We start from the raw sequence: 16,941 nt of genomic DNA, 5'->3' as shown, positions 1-16,941 counted from the left end.
GGAAGGTGGGGGGGGGGCGTGCAGAGGGAGGGTGAGGCCTGAAGGCCAATTGGTCATCCTGACCCTGCGGGCTTCCTGCGCCTGTCGGGAACTGGGAACCGCCACCGCCCCCAGCAGCCCCTCTGGGGATGCCATCCTCTACCCTGTCACCCCTGTCCGCACAGAGGAGAGAGGGTGAAGCCCTGCATGTTCATCCGTGTATGGTGGCGCTGGGGTCGGCCAACTAGGTCCCCTCTACTCCACCCAGGGTTGGGGGAGACTTGAGGTATCCCCATGCCTGAATGTGAGTGTGTGTGCATGTACACACCCCAGGGTGTTGTCCATGTAATTAGGAGGCTGTGGGTGTCTCTGGTCGTGTGCATGCCTCTCCATCTGTATATATGGCAAGGCACGTTTTTTGTGTGTGCGTCCCTACATACACTTTGCGTGTGCCCAGGAGTATGAGTCTCTGTGTTGTGGGTCTCGGTGGTTTTGTGAATACCCAGAAGTGTGAATACCTGGAAGTGTGTATACCTGTCCATGTGGTGTGGGGCCTTCTGTTTGTTGTGTGTATGCCTAGGAGCATTGCGTGTGTATCTGTCAGTGCTGAATATGTGCCCATTTCTGTTGTGTGTGCCTGTCAGAGTTGTGTGTGCCTCTGCATTCTGTGGCTATGCCTCTGAGGGTTGTTCGTCTCTGTGTTGCGTGGATAACCTTCGTGTTGTGTGTCCCTCTGTTACGTGGATTTGGGTGAGAGGAGGAGGGCTGTGTGTATGTCTCTGCCCAAAAGTGTTGATTGTGTGTCTACGAGTGTTGAGTGTGTGCTGCTGGGCTGGATGGCTGGCTGTGAGGGTCTCCGTGCAGCCACACAGCAAGGCATGCTCCGGAACCGGTGTTGGTGGTGGATCTTTCCATCGCGTGGGTCTCAGCATGTGTGGGAAGCTCTGGGTTTGGCTGTGCAGATCTGAGTTCTGAGGGTTTGTGTGTCTCTGGGTTGTGTATGCGTGTGGAGGAGACACACACAAGGCCTGGCTGAGGGGTCCAGTTGCTACATGCTCGCCACTACACCCCCACGCACGCACATGCACACACTCACTTCTCTGTCATCCATTCACTGTAAAAACAAACTTTCCCTTTTCTGGAAAAGTCCCCCACCCCTATCCCACGCCTCTGCCCAGGAAAGCAGAGGCGGGAAGTCTGGGACTTGTGGGTGGTGGAGGGAAGGATAGGCAGGCAGGGCTCTGGGTTCAATTCTGGGCTCCGGGGTATTGTGTGACCCCCAGCTGGTGGCTGGCTGTCTCTGACCCACCTCTTCTGGGAAAATCGCTCTCAGTGTGGCTCCCACTGGATGGGCTCCCCTCAGCACCACCCCCAGCCATGGCTGTCAGCCCTCCTGCCCTGACCATGCTCTCCCTTTCCACCCTACCAGCTCAGCAGCACAACGTACCCTGTGGTTGTGAAGATGGGGCACGCACACTCTGGGATGGGTAAGGTAAGTCCCCGGGTGGGCTTTGTACGTGCGTGCTTGTAAATGATGCATGCTCCTGGCATCGTGCGGATATAAGTACAGGCATACCTCGTTTTATAGCACTTCGCTTTATTGCGCTTCACAGATACTACATTTTTTTTTTTTTTACAAATTGAAGGTTCGTGACAACCCTGCGTTGTCAGATGATGGTTAGCATCTTTTAGCAATAAAGTATTTTTAAATTAAGGTATGGACATTGTTTTTCTTAGACACTTAGATGTATTGCACACTTAACAGATTACAGTATAAACATAACTTTTATACGCACTGGGAAACCAAAAAATTTGTGTGACTTGCTTTATTGTGACCTTCGCTTTATTGCGGTGGTCTGGAACTGAACCCACAGTATCTCCGAGAAGGTATGCCTGTTAGAAGTATATTGTGTATTCAGTGCACACAATAATTCTGTATAATTGTGTGTCCTTTATCTATTTGTATTTTTCCTCATATTCTTACATTTTGGTGGCCCAATTTTCTATCATGTGTTCAGCCAGTTTTGTGTGTCCTGTTATTTTGTTAGTGTATCCAGCACTGTGTCTGTATATAGGCAGGCCTCTGTGTTGAATACACACTACATCATCTTTTACATTCAAGGGTCTTGGGGTCCTGTATGCTGTCCATCCGATTTTGTCTGTATGTCCATAGAAAAAAGACGTAATTTGTATGTTTGAGTGTGTCCATGCTTCCGTATGTTTATATATTGTGTGTACAATTGATTTTGTATGGGTGCCCACATGCATATACTGTATATACACACAATTTTTCCCACAGCTTTATTGAGATATAATTCACATACCATACAACTTAACCATTTAAAGTAACAAGTCTAAAAATCGGGTTTTGTGTGTTCACAGAGTTGTAGACACCCAATTTGGTGTCTGTGTGTACATGTAAAAACCAGGAGACCCAGAATTAATGCATGCTTGAGTGCCTTGGGGTATCCACCGAATTTCTGTGCACTCACCTCACCTGTGTCATTTGCCCTAAGGCACCCCGACTGCCGCCCCCTCCTGACCGGGCCCTGCTCCCCACCCCACTCCCACAGGTCAAGGTGGACAACCAGCACGACTTCCAGGACATCGCAAGTGTCGTGGCACTGACCAAGACATATGCCACTGCCGAGCCCTTCATTGATGCCAAATACGATGTGCGCGTCCAGAAGATTGGGCAGAACTACAAGGCCTACATGTGCGTAAGGAGACCAAGGCCTGGGTAGGGGTCCCCTGCCCTGCCTTGTGCAGCCCAGGTCCCCCAAGCCTCTCTCCTGTCTCCTCTTACTCTCCAGGAGGACGTCAGTGTCAGGAAACTGGAAGACCAACACCGGCTCTGCGATGCTTGAGCAGATTGCCATGTCTGACAGGTGGGCGGCCTGAGCTCGGGGGTGGGGGGTAGAAGTGTGGCCGCCCAGACCAGGCACTGACGGGCTGCCTTGCCTCGTGTCTTGGCAGGTACAAGCTGTGGGTGGACACGTGCTCAGAGATCTTTGGGGGACTGGACATCTGCGCAGTGGAAGCACTGCATGGCAAGGACGGAAGGGATCACATCATTGAGGTAGGAGCACTCCAGAATTTCGTGGGGGCACAGAGTGGGGAGCAGGTGCAGGGCAGCAACACTGTGAAGCACCCCAGGGCCTAGAAAGCCCTCAGCGAATGGCAAAATGTAAAACTGTAAAGTGCCTTGTGAACCAGGACATCCCTGGCAAATGGCAAAATACTTACTAAATTCTAAACTGCTCTGTGAACTTGGACATCTTTAGTGAAGGGCAAAACACTTGTTAAGCTATAACGTCCTCTGTGAACTGAGACACTCTGGTGAATGACCAAGCACTTAGTAATCTTCAAAGTGTTCTGTGAATTTGTACTTGGCCAACAGCAAAGTACTTTGTAAGCTATAAAGAACTTTATAGAGAGTGGCGGTTGATACTAAAGCATTCTGTAAACTGTAAAGTACCTTAGGAAGGTACTGCTTGGTGAACAGCAAAGTACTTTATAAAATTATTTTAAAGAGGAGCTCTGTAAACTGGGAAATCCTCGTTATTGAAGCAAAGCGCTTTCAAAATTCTAAAGCTCTTTATAAGCAGCAGTGTCCCCGGTAAACAGTAAAGCAATTTGCAAACTGTAAAATACCTTAAAACTTCTGAGTGCATGGTAAATGGTAGCACTTTATACATGGTAAAGCATCTTGTAAACAGTGGTGCCCTTTGCAAAGCACTTTCCAAAGTCTAAACACACCATATATGTAACAGTCCTTTGTAAAGGGCAAGGAGCTTTGTAAACTGTAAAGTACCATGTAAACCACAGAGTTCTTTGTAAAACACAGAGCACCTAGCAAACTATAAAGCAGGGACTGCCAAACGTTTTCTGTCGAGGCCAGACGGTGCGTATTTTAGGCTTTGTGGGCCATACAGTCTCTACTGCAGCTCCTCAATCTGCAAGAGCAGCCAGACAATATGGCAGGAAAGTAAGGGTGGCTGTGTTCCCATGAAACTTGGTTTATGGACAATGAAATTTAAATTTCATATAATTTTCACGTCATGAAATCTTTTGATTTTTTTTCAATCATTAAAAAATGTAAAGCCCATCCTTAGCTCCGGGGCCTGGAGCTGCACAGAAACAGGTGCTGGGCCGGATTTGGCCGGTAGGCCTTCATTAGCTCGCCCCTGTTAGTATGTCCTAAGCTGTAAGGTATCTTGTAAAAGACAAGCCTTCCCCACGCTGCGTAATAGGTGCTTCTCATACTGAAGCTGGTTTCCTGGGCAGCCGCCAGTCATACCTTTTCCCAACTTACAGCACTTCGTCATCGTCACCCTCCCATGCACTTCCTGCTTCTCTCCTCACTGGATCCCTTCTCCTCCCCCAGGTGGTGGGCTCCTCCATGCCACTCATCGGTGACCACCAGGATGAAGACAAGCAACTCATCGTAGAGCTTGTGGTCAACAAGATGGCCCAGGCCCTGCCCCGGCAGCGGCAGCGGGATGCCTCTCCCGGCAGGGGCTCCCACAGCCAGGTCAGGCCCCTGGCTCTGGCCCTTGGAGGCTAGTGGTGGGCAGGCCAGCCCTTGGTCATACTGTGTCACAGAGCTGATAATCAGAAGGCTAAGGGCATCGCCATGACGCACCCGTGTCGCAGCAGTTACCAACTATTTTTTAAAGTGATAAATAGCTGCTACCGTGACTTCCCTGAGTGCCTCCTGACCCCTCCCCTGGGAATGAGTCCCGCACCCCACAACCTTCCATCCCCTCAGTTCAGCCACAAATGCGGCAACACCCAGCACACAGGGAACCCATGTCATTCTGATTGGCTGATGCTCCACCGGCTGGTAACTATTTTTAACCTCTCCTGCTCCACTCCTCTGCCGCAGACTCCGTCCCCAGGGGCCCTGCCCTTGGGCCGCCAGACCTCCCAGCAGCCCGCGGGGCCCCCAGCTCAGCAACGACCCCCGCCACAGGGTAAGTGAGGGGCCAGCTTCCTCGGCCCTGACCCTGCCGGCAGCCCCCCACCTCTCACTTGCTCGCTCTCACGTGTGCACTTTCTCTCTATCCCTCAGGCGGCCCTCCACAGCCGGGCCCAGGCCCCCAACGCCAGGGACCCCCGTTGCAGCAGCGCCCGACCCCGCAGGGCCAGCAGCACCTTGCGGGCCTTGGACCCCCAGCTGGCAGCCCCCTGCCCCAGCGCCTTCCGAGTCCCACATCAGCGCCCCAGCAGCCTGCGTCCCAGGCCACACCACTGCCCCAGGGTCAAGGCCGCCAATCCCGGCCAGTGGCGGGAGGCCCCGGGGCACCTCCAGCAGCCCGCCCACCCGCCTCTCCCTCTCCCCAGCGCCAGGCAGGCCCCCCACAGGCTACTCGTCAGACATCGGCCTCTGGTCAGGCTCCGCCAAAGGCCTCAGGGGCTCCACCGGGTGGTCAGCAGCGCCAGGGCCCACCCCAGAAGCCCCCAGGCCCTGCCGGCCCCACACGCCAGGCCAGCCAGGCGGGTCCCATGCCCCGCACTGGGCCACCCACCACGCAGCAGCCGCGACCCAGTGGCTCCGGCCCCGCTGGACGTCCCACCAAGCCACAGCTGGCCCAGAAACCCAGCCAGGATGTGCCACCACCTGCCACTGCCGCTGCCGGGGGACCCCCACACCCCCAGCTCAAGTAAGGGGACCCCACAGCAGCCCTCGCCTTGCTGCTCACCGAATGCGCTCCTGCACCTGGAGGGCAGCCCCAGCTCCCAGGCTCCTCAGACCCAGGTCCTGTACACGGCTCCTGAGAGCTCTCTCTCCAGTTCCAGTCTGGGCCAGACCCCTCCCAGTTCACAGAGGCTCCTGCCCTCCATCCCAGAGAAACCCCCTCTGAAGTGCAGAATCCTCCCAGTAGGCCCTGGGAAAGCCCCCCAGCCCAGCTCCTCTCGGCCCACCCCAGGCACCTTGCTGACCCTCCTTCAGTACTTCCCTGCCAAACCCATCCTCCTCGTGCCCCACCTGACTCCCCCCAGCCAAACTCACAAACTCCTCCCGGCCCAATCCACAGTCCTCCTATGTTACTTCACTCTTCCCAGTCGTCCTCATGCTTTTCCTACAGTCTAGGCTCCCCTCTAGCCCATCTCAGTCTCCTCCCAAATCACACCATCCTCTGCCTCTTCTGGTCCATTCCAGACCTCCTCTCTTAGCTCAGAAGTCCGCCCTGCCCCACCCAACTGCTCCCCCTTAGATTTGCCCCTTCCAGCCTGTCCTTGGTCCAAGCACCACCACCCCCTTTTCTGGACTCCTCACCCTTAGACTGGAAACCTCCCTGCCCATCGTCACCTTTATATCAAACTCCTCCCAATCTAGCCTAGAATTATAAGAGAAGATTCAGCCCAGAACTCTTCCCATCAATCCCAGGGTTCTTCACCTTGGATCCAAGTCCTCCCAGCCTGGCCCAGGGCTCCTCCACTCGTCCTGAGAATCCCTCAGGGTCCAGGCCCGTGCTGGGGGGTGGGAGGGTCACAGGCACAGCCCCAGGACCAGAGGGGCAGGGCTGGGGCCGGGCCTGGGGTAACGTTGTGTTTCTCTCCCCCTCCTCCCTTCCTCTCCCCCCCTTCCTCCCACGCCTCCACCTTGTTTCTCTCTAGCAAATCCCAGTCTCTGACCAATGCCTTCAACCTTCCAGAGCCAGCCCCGCCCAGGCCCAGCCTTAGCCAGGACGAGGTGAAAGCTGAGACCATCCGCAGCCTGAGGAAGTCTTTCGCCAGCCTCTTCTCCGACTGACACCCCACCCTGAGAGCCCCCAAATCCCTGGGCAACCCCTGTCTGGGCCCTGAATCTATTTCTCACTTTTGGAATCTCATCCCTTGAGAAGCCCTCTCCTGGATCGCCAAGATAGATCCCTCTTCTCACTCCTCAGAATGCCCAAGTCCCTGGGGAAACCTCACTCCTGGTCCTAAATCCAGTTCTCATGTTTAGAATTCCCAAGTCCTTTCACAAACTGAGACCTACTTCTCAGTTTTAGAACCTCCAAATCCCTGAAGACCTCCACTCCTGGTGCCCTCAGAGTGCATTTTCCTTTCTGGAAGCTCTCCCGAACACCAGGCAACCCCTCCCGGAGCCCTGAAATTCCTGGAAAACCCCACTCCTGGTACCAGAGCTCTCAAGCACACCTTGTTCCCCATCAAAATTTCCCAAATCCTTAAGAAACCCCTACCTTTGAGACCCTTTCTATGGATCTCCCATCTCTGGAGATCCACCTCTTCAACTGCCCCCACCCAGCTCCCCAAGGATTTCCCTTCACCGCCCCCCCCAACCAACCCCATGCAACACACTGGGAGCTCCTCCCACTGCTAGGACCCCTCAGTTCCCCAGGGACCCCTGCCCCACTCTCCTGCCTCTTGACAGCTGTCTTAAATATGCAAACTCCACCCATCCTCCCAGAATCCTTTGCACACAGGCCAGTGGTCCCCCACTTCCCCACCTTTGCAGTGATGTCTGTGTCTGTGACTGACGTGGCCTCCTCTCGTGCCGTGCTTGGCATATGTGGTCCTCGTTCATCGTGCCGCCTGTGGTGATGCGTGCAGTGGCGCTGTTTGTGTGGTCCGCACCTCCCCCCAACCTCCAACCCTTGCCTGGACTCACCCTCACCCCTCAGCGGCTCTGAACCCCATGAGAAGAGTCGGGAAGAAAAATAAACAAGCAAAGGCCCAGCAGAATTCTGTGCTTCTTGGTGAAGAAAGAGGGGAGTCCTTGAATGGTGGGAGACAGAGGGGACCCCCCAAATCCACATGGGGTGCTGGAACCCCAAAATCCAGTGGAAGGCACATCAGGCACAGATTCCAGAGAGGTTCTGAGTGGAATCCCTGCCACAAATCCCAGCCGTTGGAGATGGAGGAGCTCCTGAATTTAGAAGTATCACCAAAGCCAAGAGGAAACCGAATTATGGAGGAGGCAGGGGTCTCGGTCTTCGAGGGTCCCCCAATTCCAGAGGAATTTGAAAAGTACATGGGCACCCCCTCATCTCCCAGGGCAGGGATGGGGGATCCAGAGGCAGTAACGGGGCAGAGACAGAACATTGATTGGTTGGTGGGCAGGGCTCCTTGGCGTGGCAGGTTGAGATTGGCTCCCTGGTGGCTGCGGGTGGGACCTAAGGCACAAGGCGGGCTGCGCTGAGTAGGCAGGCAGGCAACTCATCAGCCTGGGTACGGTGCAAGGAGGGTTCGGAGGCACTCCGCTCAATCTTGGGGAGTGACCGCTGCAGCAGCTCAATCGTGGCCAGGATCTGGGGGCAGGGGCGGGTGAGGAGGGGTGTCCAGAGCCGCGTGGGCACCCCGACACCACCAGACCCCAGCCTAATGGGGAAGCACACACTCACACACATTGTACACCTCGGAGCCTTGAACACAACACAGTTCACATTCACACCTTAGAGTCCTTCTCCTCAGAGGCTCCCTCCCCAGGGTGTCCAGCCCTCCTCCTCGGCCCACCTGGGGGAAGAGGGGCCGCTCCTCCCGCTGGAACTTGAGGCAGTCAGACAGCAGGCGCCTCATGGCCTTGGGGCAGTTGCTGGAGATTTTGCTGAGGTCCGGGGACAGATAGCCACGGCCCACCATAAAGATAATCTGGGAGGGGGGACAGGAATGGGGTGATCTGGGGGTCTGGGCTGGGAAGCCCAGGGAATTCTGGGTCTTGAGGGACCTGGAGGGCTCCTTTTAGGAGAACTGGGGTATTCTGGGTATTGGGGCCCTGAAGATTGTGGGTATCTTGTGGATCTAAAGATTCTGGGTCTCTGAGGACTTAGAAGGATTCTCTGCTTACAAAACAGAAGGATTTAAGCTTGGGGGAAGTCAAGGACTGTAGGTGTCCGGGGCCCAGATGATTATGGGTCCACAGGTTTCTAGGGGGCTTAGGGGCCTAGAAAGTACTGAGTCTGGGGGAAACATGAAGTTCTGGGTCTGGAGGAAGCTAAAGGATTCTAGCTCTCAGTAGTCTGTATTTCTGTAGAGGTCTGGGGCCTACAGGACTATGGGTCCACGTGGTCTGTACGACTGTGAGTGCTCAAGACCCAAAGACTATTGGTACGTGAAGCCTACAAGATCCTGGGTTTCTGAAGGTCTGGGAGATTCCAGGCCTTGAACCTAGAGAAATGTCTGGGGCCTAGAGTACTGTGGATTCAAGGGCCCTGAAGTCTGACAGATACCTAAGGCCTGAATGGTTGTAGGTATCTGTGAGGATTCCAGAAGTACAAAGGGATTGTTTCTGGGAGAAATGGGATTCTGGGCTTTGGGGACTTTGGAGAGTTTGAGTAACCAGGCCAGAGGACTGTGGGTGTCTAGGGATCCAGAGGGCTTCTGGGCTTTTGGGGGCCTAGGGGGATTCTGGGTATAAGGGATTCAGGAGATTCTGGACTTTGAGGACCCAGAGGAGTAGATGTGGGTGAAGGAGGGAATTCTGGGTATGGAAGACCCAGAGGAATCTGGGAATCCTCAGCTCAGAAAACTTGGGGTTTCTGGGGGAAGTGTGGTGTTCTTGGTCTATGCAAAGGTGGAGATCTGAAGTTTGGAGGCTGAGGGGATCCCTTGGCCTGGGAGATAGCAGGTGTAAGGCATGGGGCTCACCTGGTCACGGCTGCCAATGTGGCTGTAAGGCAGCGAGCCGGTCATGAGCTCATAGAGCACAACCCCATAGGCGTAGACATCCGACTGGAAGCTGTAGGGGTTCGGGTCCTGCATACGGATCACCTCAGCTGCCTTCAATAGGCCGGACCGGGCAGGAGGAATGTGGAGGTCAGCAAATGACTGGCCCATAGGCCCAGGGCCCACCAGCCACACTGGGTGTAACTCAGAGCCACCCACACGGGGTGAAGCATGGGCAGTCCAGACACCCACACCTCGGGGTGCAGGCATCCCCGGCCCCACTCGGCCTCCCACATCCTAGCCCAGCAGCCCACGTCCCTATATGCCCCCAGTCCAGCCTGGCCCAACTCACCATCCATAGCACAGAGCCCGAGGGCTGCTCCAAAGGCTGGGCCCCACTCCACCGCGTCTTCACTGTGGCCAGGCCGAAGTCCCCGATCTTCACCGTGAGCCCCTCGTGTAGGAAGATGTCCGCCAGGGTCAAGGGCCACTACAGGGACTCCCAATAGCCAGGCTTCTCGCTGACTGGGAGGCTCTCGTTGACACCTCCACGCCAGTCATGCCTCTAACCCTGACCAGAAGCCCCGCAATGTCACACAAACTAGCCACAACCTTGACTTGGGTGGGGAGCTCCAATTAATGCCCCCTACACTTGGCCCTCCTGTGACTCCTGACTAGGAAGCTCCTCTAATGGCACCCACACTCACCATGCCTGTGACACTGGTCAGGAGCTCCCTCTAACGCCCTCCACAGCTGCCGCTCCTCAGACCCTGACCAGAGTCCCGAAGAACAGCACCTGAACCAGCCAAAACCCTGACTCCTGACCAAGAGACTCCCATTAAAGGCCCCTCACCAGCCACAGCTCTGGCACCTGGCAAAGGGAAATGCCACATGTGCCCCCAGAAAGCCTCCCACAAGAGCCATCCCTCTAAGCCCTCATCCTGTTTGATGCCCCCCACCCCAGCCCAGCCCTCAGAGAGGGACATGTAGATACTGTTAGACTTGAGATCTCGGTGGATGATGTTCTTGGCATGGAGGTAGCTGTTGGGGTACAAGCAGGTGTCAGACTGTCTGGGGGCTACCTCATCTCCCCACCCCCAGATCCCCCAGCCCCCTCCCTAGTCCCCGGGCCAGGACGCTCACTCCATGCCCTGGGCAGTCTGCCGGGCCACATCAATGAGCTGGACCATGTCGAAGCGTGTGTCGGCCACGTGCAGGTGGTGGTAGAGGCTGGAGCCCTCGCACCACTGTGTGATGATAGCAAATCCCGGCCGGGTCATGAAGCCCATGAACAGCAAGATGTTGACGTGACGTGTCTTCCTGCAGGCAGGGCAGAAGGTATCAGGGCAGGGAGGGTAAACAGCAACTTCCTGAGCATTGGGAATGGCGCTGTTCACTGCTGCCTTCTGCCATCATTCCCACCCTGGCTTTCAGGAGGCTCAGGGCCAGACTATGGCCAGATTCAATGAAGTTGTCAGATATGTTTGCTGGGCTATGATTCCACGCTGGGCGCTTATGTCCTGGGCTTCCTCATCCAAGTCTCCCAACAAAAGCAGGAGGGAGAGATTACCCCTCACCCTCTACTGACCAGGAGTGTCTTAATCATCAATACCTGCCATACCTCTGACCCTGACCATGACCTGAGCCTGTGACCATTTGAGATGAGAAAGTGGAATGCCAACCTTCATCAGTGATATAGCAACATAATATTGATAAATGCTGGGTAAAAATATCAGTGATGTGTGACTATATCCTGTTAACCATGAGAGGCTTAGAGGTAAAGAGCTTGGGATTTGGACTCAAATCAGATCCTAAGTTCCAATCCAGGCTTCCCTGGGTCCTCACTGTACAATCTCAGGGAAGACACTTAACTTCTCTGTGCCTCATTTTCCTCAACTGAAAAACTGTGATAATTCTGTGAGCTACCTGACAGGGGTGTTGGGAGGAATATGTGAGTAAATAACCTGTAAGGTGCTTATTAGAACAGCTGAACACAAGCAAGCACCCTGAAAATATCACTGTCCTTGCTGTTATCGTTACTGGGTACCTAGGTTACCTGACAGAAACTCTGTCCTGTATGAATGGAGCCACCCTCATTTAGAAGAAAACTTTCATTCCTTATAGAAGTATTAACTGCAGTTACCATGGTAACTTACACGCAAAGAACATCGACAACGCTCTGCAATTTTGCTCACAGCGCGTTAGTATCTTCACAGCAGTTAGGTTATAGTTTCAATACGAACACAATGCAAATTCACAGCCCGCTCAAATCACTGCCATTTCATAGAGAGGAGCAGAGACTGAAAATTTCCTTACTGTGGCATCCATTATGAGGATGAGTATTAAAATAGCACAAGGAATTATGATAACGTCAACTCTGCAACATAATTGTGCCCACTTGTCAGAGGGGAAAGCCCACACTGGCAACCCCAGGAGTGGTAGGAACTAGGGTAGCAAAAAGGGAGCGCCAGGGTTTCTTAGCACAAATGAGTTAATATAGTATGAATGATATATTAGGTAGAGCAACCACAATCATTAATCAAACAATGATTAAATTATGGTTCTGATTATAGTTCTAATACTGTTCTTTAAAGTACAGTATTGTTATAATTAATAACAAGAAGGCAACACAATAAACATATACTAATGATGCAGAACAAGCAGACGAGAGGCAAGGACGCCAGGCTGCCTGGCGATGCAGTTAACTCACATTATGCTATCGATGTAAGTACCACAGTAACACTGGTGATACCCATTTCACAGCAGACAACTGAAAAGACCCACATTTTGGAGGCAGAGCCATTAATTAATATCAGTATTTACACAAACACAAACACCAATGTGACCAGAGGTCCTCTAAACATACCCCTTCCCAGAGGGGAAAGGGGCTTCTCTGATAGAGAAGAAACTTACCGTTATGGTTATAACACCACACAAACACAGGGGATGTGCAGGAAGTGCCTTCAGTACGGCCTTTACCCAGAGAGGCACCAAGGCGGTGCCCACCGCCCCTGCCCCCATCCCTGCGCGCGAGCAATCTCACCTGAGCACCTGCATCTCGTTCTTGAAGGCCTGGGCCTGCTCAGCTGTGGGTTGGGCCACCTTGAGCACCTTCACGGCCACATCGCCGTGCCACCGCCCACGAAACACGGTCCCAAACGAGCCCGTCCCGATCCTCTTCAGCAGCTGCACCTCACTGGGTGGCACCTCCCAGTAATAGCCCGAGTCCCGGTACCCCAGATTCTTCTGCGGGCCACAAGGGCGGCATCTCAGGGGCCTGCCCACACCCCTCATCACTCGGCCTGCGGTGCCCCCACCAAAGGTGCCCCCTGGAGCTCACCACTTTCTTCTTGTCATCGGCCAAGGACTTCCGCTCCCGCTGCTCTGATGGGGACTTGGAATGTGGGGACTTCCTCCCCGAGGACATGCTGGCTGGGCTGGGGCTCCCCCGGGGGGTTCCATCGCCACCACCTCTATTCCCGGCAGCTGCAGTTGCGGAGAGGATGTGAGTGGAGCCGGGTGGGGTGGGGTGGGGGACTCAGGGTGCAGGTAGCGGGGGGGGGCTCACCGTCAGTGTTGAAACTCTGGGCAGGGAGCTGGAAGAAGAGGGCTGGGTGTCAGAGAGAGGACATGGAAGACAACAGGAATGGCCCTCCCCTCTGCCCGGTGCTCCCCTGTGACCTCCCGCCTCGACACCAACCTGGATGAGGCCGGAGTCCATGGGGGCCGTGGTGCTGACCATGTGGACGTTGGGGGTGGATGTGGAGCGGATGCGCTGGAGGGGGGCGTTGGCCGGGGCAGGGAAGGGGAAGTGCTTGGGATCGCGGTGCTGGGTGCAGGAGCTGGCAGGGGAAAGGCTGTGAAATCACTGTCGAGTGAATGAGAAAACCAGTAGAGCTGCCACCACCGCCCACGCCCCGCCCCGTCCTAAGTGTGTGTTTAGCTCACACAGAGTAAACGTCCACTGTCATTACTATTATGCATTTGTTCAAGAAGCATTGACTGAGTGCCTGCCATGTGCCAGATACCATTCTAGGTAGTGGAAATAAAACTGTGGACAAAACAAATAAAGGTTCTACACGCATGCTGATTTGAACTGTACTAAAATTTTAAAATTAAAAAAAACCCAAAGAAACAAAAAACAAATAAAGGTTCTTGCCCTCATGGGGCTGACTGCAGCAGGAAAAAAGAGAAATAAAAAACAAAGAATATTTAATATGTCCAATGGTGACAGGTGCAATAAAGCAAAAACTAAAGCAACATAAGGAGACAGGAAGTGTCCCTGGTGATGTCAGGAAAGGCTTCTCTGAGCAAGTGACATTTGAGCAAAGACTTAAAGGAAGGACAGCAAGCCATGCAGATAGTGGGGGAAGAGCAATATATAATATTGTATAACTATATGTACTATTCAAATATATTATGTATTATATAACATACAGTATGTTATCTATATTAAAATTACAATGCTTTACACATATTATAATAATGTTATACGTCATACATACACATCTGTTATACATGATATATACTAAATATATTATAATGTTACAAAAATATTTCTTAATGGTCCCTTCACTATCCTGAAATGCTATTCATAGATCATTTATTCACATATACCCATAATTAAAAATAACATAATGCTCTAACTTTACTATTTCATACATTACATAAAAATGTTTGATGTTCTACATTATATGAAAATATTATCAACATAACACATAATACAATAGCATAAATATATCATATAAATATTGACATTATAAAATATAGATATATAAAATGCATATCATATGAACATGATATATTAGAGCAATAATATATTTCAACATTGAAATTGAATTTACGATAAAATAATATGTATTTCAAAGTGGAAAGGCTTGAGCATGGTTATAATGGAAGAATTCACTAAGTAGTCAGATGCATATATATAGATATATATTATAATTAATAAGAACTTATCTTATACCAGATCTTGTTCTAAGCATTGGACATGTCTTAACTCATTTAATCCTCACCAGAACCCTATGTGGTCATTATCTGCTCTTTACAGATGAGAAAACTAAGGCCCAGAGAGATTAGGGGAACCACCCAAGGCCCCGGAGCTCCATGCCCTTACTCACACTTGTAGGTGCTAAATAAATGTTCATGGAGTAAACAAATGAATTAAGTATGGCTTGTACTCTACAGAGGCCTCCAGATCTTTTTCTTCTGACAGCAGCCCTTCAGCTACGGCGTTCCCTACCTGGGACCCTGAGGGGTGAGTGGCTCATTCAGGGGGCGGTTCGAGGGAGCCTCATGCTGTCTGGAGCCTCCGCACAAATCCTGGACACTGTGGTAGAACCTTGAGGGCATTCAGGGTGTAAAGCAAGGGAACATGGGTCAGCTGTCTGTAAGAGCCTTGTGGCTGGGTCTCTGTCCTCCCCATCCCCCTGCCCACCCCAGGCCAGGCTCACTGTCGGCGGTTGGTACTCATGTCAACACAGACTGTGGGGACCTTGGAGGAACAATGCTGGTGGAACTTGTATCCACAGGTTTGGCAGCGGAAGCCATGGAACAGAAACTTAAGGCAGAAGTCACAAAAGGCCAGGCTGAAGAACGTCTTCCGTACCTGCTGTCACAGAGTAGAGAAGATTGAGGCCTGGTCAGGGACCCTCCCGCCACACCCACGGTCTGCCCCCACTTTCTACCCTGCACTCACAAAATTGTGCATGGTCAGGGGGACGTCTTCGAGGACCTCCACAATGAGCTCCTCGCCATCCAGGGGTGCAATGGCTGTGTCCCAGGCGGTGACTGTCTTTCGACTGTAGAAGGCATGGAAGGGAGTGAGTGGGAGGGTGGATGGGGCCATGGGGAAGAAGGGAACCCCCCAAAAGTCCCTCCAAGCTTGCCATCCATGCAATAATAGATGGCATGTTTCATTCTCAGTACAGCAACTCTAGGAACTAGTACTATCCTTGCCCCCATTTTACATATGGGGAAACTGAGGCTCAGGGGGATGAAATGACTTGTCCAGAGCCACAAGGGATTGTAAGTGGCAGGACAGTGCGAAGAGTCCATGCTCTTAGCCACAAGACGAGGAGCAAATGAGACTGAAGAAACATCTAAATCTTAGAAGTCCTGAGCAACCCCCAACAAAGCAGCTGGTGAGGCACTGAAATAACAAATAGAAAGCAATGCGTGAATTGCATACAAAAAAGTTAAGGAACTCTAAAACAGAGGAATAAATGGAAGGTTAGCGAGGCGCAGACAGAGAACAAGGAAACGGAGGAAGGAGAGGGCTGACAAATTGATAAAACAGTGAAAGATGAAACAGATGAATTCCGGGAGGACATGACGGAGCACGGTGAGGATGTGGGGTGCGAGAAGAAAATGAGCTGCTGACCTTACAGGCCAATAAACTAATGAAGTAATGAGACAAAAGCTGGATGCACTCACGGATTCACTGAATGAAAGGAAGACTAACGGAGACTGCACGGCAGAGTGGAGAGCCGCATGACTCTGAGGAGGGGCTGGAAGGCTGCGCGCCCAGTTGGAGGTGGCGGTGCCACACTTACCCCTTGATGAGCCGGTAGACCACACAGCAATCCTGATTGAGTCCCCGCACCTTGAGGGCCTTGTCTAAAGAGTCGTAGACACTCATGCCATCCCGGACAGTCACCTGTGTGTGTGTAGATGTGAGGAGTCAGCTCTCAGTGGGGTCCCCAGCTGACTCTCCCAGCCCTTGTCACCTTTCTGATCCAAGATTTACAACCGGGTCCATGCCTACCCCTTGCCAGTTTTGCTCCCATCAGACTCACCACCGTGCGTTGCTTGTTGGGCAGGTACACTTTGACGGTGCCCACCGCCCGGGATGGTTCGGCCCCGTTGGCAGGGGGGCCCCGTGGTGGCTCCATGGAGCCTAGGACTTTGTCAAGACGGGCTAAGGTGGGGCTGGGCAGGTGCCATGGGGCTCCTAGAAGACAGAGGGAAAATTCAGAGGTCCCATAATGATGGTCTGGAAGCAAAGTGGCAGGGGATAAAAATTCAATCTCCCAGCTCCACGTCACCCCTTGTAGCCTAATTTCCACACAGCCCAAGGGATCCAGTTCCTCCTCTGCTCAGCCGCTCCTGTTGTCTGTCTCACACTTAAGTGCCAAGGTCTCGGATTCACTGCGTAGGGCGGGGTGGGGTGGGGGGTAGGACATAGTGAGAGGTACACACACTGTCCCGGAGGGCACAGGAGCACGTAAGTCTCCGTGCTAGGGACTAACGGGGAAGTCAGCACGCACTGCACTGGGGCCTGTCAGGTACGTAATGGACATGAACAGGCTGCCCTGGCTTTCTAATGGAGAAGGGGGTTCAGATGCT

The 16,941-nt window shown here is 52.9% G+C and overlaps 2 protein-coding genes across 4 annotated transcripts in view; one reads left to right on the top strand and one right to left on the bottom strand.

The window, feature by feature from the left end:
* SYN1 (synapsin I) overlaps positions 1–7,671 on the top strand; it is a 43,834-nt gene extending 36,163 nt beyond the window's left edge. The window contains exons 6-13 of one of the 2 annotated variants that reach the window (XM_065900955.1): positions 1,409–1,471; positions 2,553–2,695; positions 2,793–2,867; positions 2,956–3,058; positions 4,367–4,513; positions 4,868–4,955; positions 5,054–5,645; positions 6,642–7,671. In XM_065900955.1, the coding sequence (XP_065757027.1) occupies positions 1,409–1,471; positions 2,553–2,695; positions 2,793–2,867; positions 2,956–3,058; positions 4,367–4,513; positions 4,868–4,955; positions 5,054–5,645; positions 6,642–6,669 (1,239 nt within the window). In that variant the 3' untranslated portion in view covers positions 6,670–7,671. Of the gene's footprint in view, positions 1–1,408; positions 1,472–2,552; positions 2,696–2,792; positions 2,868–2,955; positions 3,059–4,366; positions 4,514–4,867; positions 4,956–5,053; positions 5,646–6,603 lie in introns of both variants that reach the window. The other variant, XM_065900953.1, reaches the window with a different exon arrangement.
* Positions 7,672–8,105: 434 nt separating this feature from the next.
* On the bottom strand, positions 8,106–16,487 carry ARAF (A-Raf proto-oncogene, serine/threonine kinase). 2 transcript variants are annotated; one of them, XM_065900957.1, is made up of 15 exons: positions 16,392–16,487; positions 16,149–16,252; positions 15,293–15,395; positions 15,048–15,202; positions 14,837–14,944; positions 13,295–13,436; positions 13,163–13,190; positions 12,935–13,080; positions 12,638–12,840; positions 10,738–10,914; positions 10,587–10,635; positions 9,947–10,063; positions 9,577–9,708; positions 8,446–8,580; positions 8,106–8,240 (listed from the first exon to the last, which is right to left on the bottom strand). In XM_065900957.1, exons 1-15 carry the CDS (start codon positions 16,485–16,487, stop codon positions 8,106–8,108), a joined length of 1,830 nt encoding a protein of 609 aa, XP_065757029.1. The 2 variants fall into 2 exon arrangements, with proteins under 2 accessions (XP_065757029.1, XP_065757030.1); XM_065900958.1 differs by having other exon boundaries at positions 14,837–14,935.
* Positions 16,488–16,941: the final 454 nt, after the last annotated feature.

The sequence above is a fragment of the Phocoena phocoena genome, chromosome X (assembly GCF_963924675.1).
Source record: "Phocoena phocoena chromosome X, mPhoPho1.1, whole genome shotgun sequence".
NCBI classification, from domain to species: domain Eukaryota; kingdom Metazoa; phylum Chordata; class Mammalia; order Artiodactyla; family Phocoenidae; genus Phocoena; species Phocoena phocoena.
Note: the sequence above shows the minus strand (reverse complement) of the source record. Positions and strands in the feature narration are given on the sequence as shown.

Coding starts and splice junctions, on each gene's coding strand:
- ARAF (XM_065900957.1), bottom strand. CDS start 16,487: ATGGAGCCACCACGGGGCCCCCCTGCCAACGGGGCCGAACCATCCCGG. Junction 16,253..16,391: donor CCAACAAGCAACGCACGGTG/GTGAGTCTGATG, acceptor ACACACACACAG/GTGACTGTCCGGGATGGCAT. Junction 8,581..9,576: donor ACATTGGCAGCCGTGACCAG/GTGAGCCCCATG, acceptor CCCCCCTCCCAG/ATTATCTTTATGGTGGGCCG.